Source organism: Gouania willdenowi, chromosome 3, assembly GCF_900634775.1.
Source record: "Gouania willdenowi chromosome 3, fGouWil2.1, whole genome shotgun sequence".
In the NCBI taxonomy this organism is placed as follows: Eukaryota; Metazoa; Chordata; class Actinopteri; order Blenniiformes; family Gobiesocidae; genus Gouania; species Gouania willdenowi.
In genome coordinates, this window is record NC_041046.1 from 45,983,171 (window position 1) to 45,989,044 (window position 5,874).

The following is a 5,874-nucleotide window of genomic DNA, read 5'->3' on the forward strand; positions in this document are numbered from 1 at the left end:
GGTGCTGCTCGCCACAAAAACCACACACACTGCAGGGAACATTTTTAATATTGAGAGAACATGCAACCTCTCCTCTGATCAGAAGGTGTTGTGATTGTTTGTGTAGTTTCTCCTCTTCTTCTGCTCCTTCCAGCACAACCTGACACGGACACCAACAGATTCAGAATCAGAATTCCTTTATTATCCCAGGGGGAAATTTCATTGTGAACCCCTACCAGTGAGGACAGGAGATCACCTGTGGGATCAGATAAGTCAGAAAAAGATAAATTAGGATAAGTTAGGATAAGATAAGTCAGGATAAGACAAATCAGGATAACTCAGAATAAGATAAATTAGGATAAGTCATGTAAAGGTAAGTTTGGATAAGACAAATCAGGATAAGATAAGTCAGGACCAGATAAATCAGAATAAGATAAGTCAGGATAAGATAAATCAGGATAAGTCAGAATAACATAAATCAAGATAAGACAAGTTATGATAACGTAAATCGAGATAAAAAAAAGTCAGATAAACAGTGACGTGCAGTCAGGGTAGGCAAGGTAGGCAGTGCCTACCCAAGGGTGAATTGATATTTTGATTATTTGTTTTAATTATAATATAATTATAAATTATTTATTTTCCCACTAGCCTACAGTACCTATAAGTTTGAAAGTTTCAGCATTTTGTGCGTTTCATAGCCCAAATGACTAAACATTTCTATTTCCTGGTACGGCAGAGACGCTGCACAGTCTCACTCTGCTGTAAGGCAGGAGGAGGAGCCAGGAGGAGGCCACACCCTCTACTAAAAGCACATTGCTGCTCTGCCTCTGTTCCCATTGCGTGTTTTTATGTGTTTGCACATGCTCAGTCAGTTCCCCAAGATAAAAACCATTTACGTCCAAAGGCAGCTCTCTACGCTACGTACGTTCACAGTGCATTAGTGAATTGATCCAGCGTGGCTGCTGCTATGTTCTCTAGCTAGTGGGCAGGATAACCCTACAGTCAGGATGACAGCGCTAGAGACAATAAATGAACTTTTTTTTGAGGAAAAACAACATCTTTTAAAAGATGGAGACCAACACCTGAGCTACCAGAGCTTCAGCAAAGATAAGGTCAGAACATTGTTGGTACTTTCTACAGTGAATGGAACAAAAGGAAGGATTGACTTTGTGGATGCTCCTCACTGAGGATGTTCTGAGTTGTTGTTGTTGACTTTTTCTCCATGTTTCTGTGTTTCCAACACAAACAACAGATGTGCTGTCATGTCATGAGATATATGTTGTTGGAGAGTATGGAGGCTATATTAAATAATGTTTATGTTTCTTTAATGGTGTTTATGATGTTGATTTTGTTAGATTAACACTTTCCAGCAGAAACATATGAAATTGTCATTGGTGGTCTGGATTTGAAACGTGCCCATCCAACTCTAGTGGTCACGGCACATCACTGCAGATAAAATAAGTCAAATGATTAAAATCAGCATAAGATCAATCATATAAGTTAAGTTAGAATAGATACATGAGGATGACAGTTTTGAAAACGTTTTTAGATTTGAGTCAAGTCATGAACACACACACACACACCATTGTCTGCATGCCTTGCTGATGTCCGTTTTTGTAAATTTAGCAACAGAAGCTCCTCAGCTGCTCCTTTCTCCATCCTGACACACACACACACACACACACACACACACACACACACACACACACACACACACACACACACACACACACACACACACACACACACACACACACACACACACACACAGACAATGATCCCACAGCCAATCAGGGCCTGAGTAGCTCTGATATCAGAACAACACAAATGCTACTTCTCTAATCGTTCCAGACCTTCGTCTTCATCAGCTGAGGATCTTCGTCTGTGAGGTGAACGCACACATCACACACAGATACACACATCACACAACATAACACACACTGAGTTTTAGTCGTACTACAAATAAATAAAATGCTGTTTAAAAAAAGTTATCACAACAATTTCAGTTATAGTCAGTTTAATTTGACTAAATTATTATTTTTATTAATTCATTTATTTGACAGGGACAACGCATACAGAGTGTATTATAGCTAATGCTAATTGTCAACTCCTGTCCCTGGTTGAGCTTTTTTCTATAGATACAAAATATATAGAAGCACAATCTTAAACACATTAACTTTTTTACATCACATCTGTTACAGATATAATTGACTAAAATATAAAACATCAAAGTTTATGCATTTTTTTAAAGATTAAATCAGTATTGATTGACCTGATGTTGGATGTTATGAATGTAAACACAGATTTAGTCCCATGTGAAATTATACTTTAGTTTTTATTAGTCAACTAAGACATCAATACATTAGTCTGTGATTTAGTTATTGTAAGTGAAACAGATGCTGATGATCAATGTTTAAAAACTATGTTGGTTGAACTTTACTCTGAAAGTCTGTGATAATACAGCAGAGGACTTTCACAATAAAGTTCCATTGTTCTCTGGTTCAGGATCACAATCAGTTACTGTCAATTACCGTTAGTTACTGTTACGGCCGTTATCTCCATAGGCGCTTGTTTGTGTGTGTGTGTGTGTGTGTGCGCGTATGTGTGTGTGTGCGTGTGTGTGTGTGCATATGTGTGCGTGCGTGTGCGTGTGTGTGCGTGTGTGTGTGCGTGCGTGTGTGTGTGTGCGTGTGCGTGCGTGTGTGTGCATGTGTGTGCGTGCGTGTGTGTGTGTGTGTGCGTATGTGTGCGTGTGTGCGTGCGTGTGCGTGTGTGTGCGTGCGTGTGTGCGTGCATGTGTGCGTGCGTGTGTGCGTGCGTGTGTGCGTGCGTGTGTGTGTGCGTGTGTGTGCAAGGCAAGGCAAGGCAAATTTATTTGTATAGCGCATTTCATACTCAAGGCAACTCAATGTGCTTTACATGATAAAACATTCAATTGTTTAAAATCAATAAGAACATTTAAAATCATCAGTAAAATCAATTAAAATCATCAGTAAAATCAATTAAAATCATCAGTAAAATCAATTAAAATCATCAGTAAAATCATCATGACATCATCATCATGACCATAAATCTCTCTCAATCATACACAGTAGAGAAAAAAAGTTCCTTTAACTTTGATTTAAAAATGTTCACATGTGATGCTGACTTCAGCTCTGCTGCAGTTTGTTCCACTTCTTTGCAGCATAACAACTAAACACAGCATCACCATGGTTACTGTGAGCTCTGGGCTCCACTATCTGACCTGTGTCCATAGATCTCAGAGACCTGCTGGGTTCATACCTGACTAACATCTCACTGATGTATTCTGGACCAAACCCATTCACACATTTATAACCAGCAGCAGAACTTTACAGTCTCCTCTGAGGCTGACTGGGAGCCAGTGTAATGTGTTCTGACCTCTTTGTTCTGGTTCAGACCTGAGCTGCAGCGTTCTGAACCAGCTGTAGATGTTTGATGAAGACCATTACAATAGTCCAGTCTGCTGGAGATAAAAGCATGGACCAGTTTCTCCTGATCTTTCTGAGTCATTAAACCTTTCACTCTGGAGATGTTCTTTAGGTGGTAGAAGATGTTTTTGTGATAGATTTGATCTGATGCTGAATGTCAGATCTGAGTCAATCAGAACACCAAGGTTTTTGACTTGGTCTTTATCTTCTAAAGATCCAGACTCAGATACTTGCTGACAGCAGTCCTCTTTTCATTGTTACCAAAGTGTGCGTATGTGTGCGTGTGTGTGTGTGCGCGTGTGCGTGCGTGCATGTGTGTGCGTGTGTGCGTGCGTGTGCGTGCGTGTGTGCGTGTGCGCGTGTGCGTGTGCGTACGTGTGTGTGTGTGTGTGTGCGTCATGCTGAGTGAATGATCTTTTCGTCCTTCAGTTCTCCTGAGGCCCAGTCCAGGGATTAGAGAACATATTCGGACATATTGTTGATGATCAGGATCAGATTTAATCCTGATCTAATCCTGCAGCTGTTAGTGCCTCACACACTCTGATAAGAGACGAGTGAGAGACAAAGAATTTCACAGAGAAATACAGACATGCTGAGGGTCTGTACCATCAATGATTGACATGTACTGACGCGTACCCAGTGCCTAGGGTTTGAGACCCGGTCCATGTAGGAGGCCCGTCTGGTGTGAACCCGGCCCGTCCATACAGTGGGCCACCGGAGAGGGCAGATGGCACGCACCGAGCAACATGGCTGGAAACCCACCCAACGACACCCCCGAACCATACCGGCTCCACAGAGCACAGTGGCACCCCTCCACTCTACAGGCACAGAGGGAAATAAGCCACACCCCCCAGCAGTGCAGGGGGCGCCGGCGCGGCATACCGGCCCCGAGCTAACCTCCCCGCTGCAACAGGGAGGGACCACACAGCAGAGAAACCAGCTCCCTCAACAAAACCTGCCCGCACGGCCCCACAATACAACAGCGCCCACAGGGAGGTGACCCCGGCCCCACCGACGAGAGAGGACGTCATCAACCGCCCAAGCAGTGCCACCCCGCCATCCACAGACAGACAAGCAGGCTTATTCAAGCACCTACAACTGGGCACCACTACCCCACACCAATAACGCCAGCACAGTCCCCGAAACGTTTGGAAACTTAAAACTCTGGTTATCCATGTCCATACTCAAACACAAAACCAGAGTTTTCCCAAATCTTCACTTTGGTCAGATATTTCCAAAAGCCCCATTTTTAATGACCATATCCTGTGTTTTTGTGTGGAGGACAGGCCAAACCGTAGAAAAATATAATAATTTTGGTAGATACCCAACGCTCTACAGACACGTTGGTATTGGTTATTAGACCACCGCTCTGACCGCGGGGTTAGCTAGCTAACTGTTTTAGCAGATACCGGCTACATGTGGACAGGGTCTGTAGCTCTGCTGTTGATCAGTCAGTTGTTGGTCAGTTAACCACAGGTGTTTGTCTTTTTTCTCTCAGGTCCAGTTGCAGTCATAATGTCCGACACTGAGGACGTGTAAGTGAACGCACCACGAACAGTAACTTTAAATGTTTCAAAGTTTTTTCATCAATTAATTAAATTTATTATTATTATTATTATTACAGAGATCAGCTGGAGGGTAAGTAGATTACTAACCTTTATCACAGACAGGAGTTTGGGTGTAGATCTATAATAAATAGAGATATTATATAATCTATCTGTAGATGTAAAATGTATAGATGTATGATGTAATCTGGGTGTAGATTTATAATAGGATGTTAAAGTATGACCTGCTGTTATAGTATAAGCTGTGATTGTTTCTTTTATGTTTTCTTCCAAATGAAGAAGAGGAAGAGGGTAAGGATGACTTTCTTTGTTTTACTAATGTTCTCTGTTCTAACTCTTTTATTTTGAAGGGTTTGACTGGAGTTAGTGTCTCTGTTATAGACAGAAAAGCTTAATTTAGCTTCTAAACCACTGAAAAATAAAAATGTTACTAATCAATAATTAGTATTGATATGATATTATAAAAGCAACATTTTGACCTGATCACTTATGACTAACATTTGTGTAACATTTTATATCAACTCTTTCTTATCGTACATTCTAATTCTTATAATTTACAACAATAATGATGTCACTATGACAGTTATGATCTATGATCTCAGTTTTTTAAATTATTATTAACTAGTACAGTGTCCGTTGGAAGTATTATTTATTTTTTTATTTTTTATTTATTTATTCAGTTTATTTCCGATTCACTTTTTTTTTTTTTCTTTTTTTTTTTTTTTTTTGTACATGCCGAAAAAGGAGACGAGAGAAGCAGTTTGCTTATCCGGGTCCCGTCCCCTGTTTCACCATCGCAAATTTACATGGGTTTACATGTCTCTCTGGTCAAACATTCTTGAGTTCTTCTCATCTGTAGTCAGTGTTGTTCTCCTCTATCT

At 40.9% G+C, this 5,874-nt stretch overlaps 1 protein-coding gene across 12 annotated transcripts in view; it reads left to right on the plus strand.

The window, feature by feature from the left end:
* The first annotated feature begins 1,731 nt into the window (after positions 1 to 1,731).
* LOC114481091 (troponin T, fast skeletal muscle-like) overlaps positions 1,732 to 5,874 on the plus strand; it is an 18,667-nt gene continuing 14,524 nt past the window's right edge. For 3 of the 12 annotated variants that reach the window (XM_028475483.1, XM_028475494.1, XM_028475549.1), the window contains exons 1-4: positions 1,732 to 1,868; positions 4,927 to 4,963; positions 5,053 to 5,066; positions 5,273 to 5,284. In XM_028475483.1, coding sequence (XP_028331284.1) covers positions 4,944 to 4,963; positions 5,053 to 5,066; positions 5,273 to 5,284 — 46 coding nt within the window. In that variant the 5' untranslated portion in view covers positions 1,732 to 1,868; positions 4,927 to 4,943. The remainder of the gene's footprint in view (positions 1,869 to 4,926; positions 4,964 to 5,052; positions 5,067 to 5,272; positions 5,285 to 5,874) is intronic. The other 9 variants (XM_028475513.1, XM_028475521.1, XM_028475576.1 and 6 more) reach the window with 5 other exon arrangements.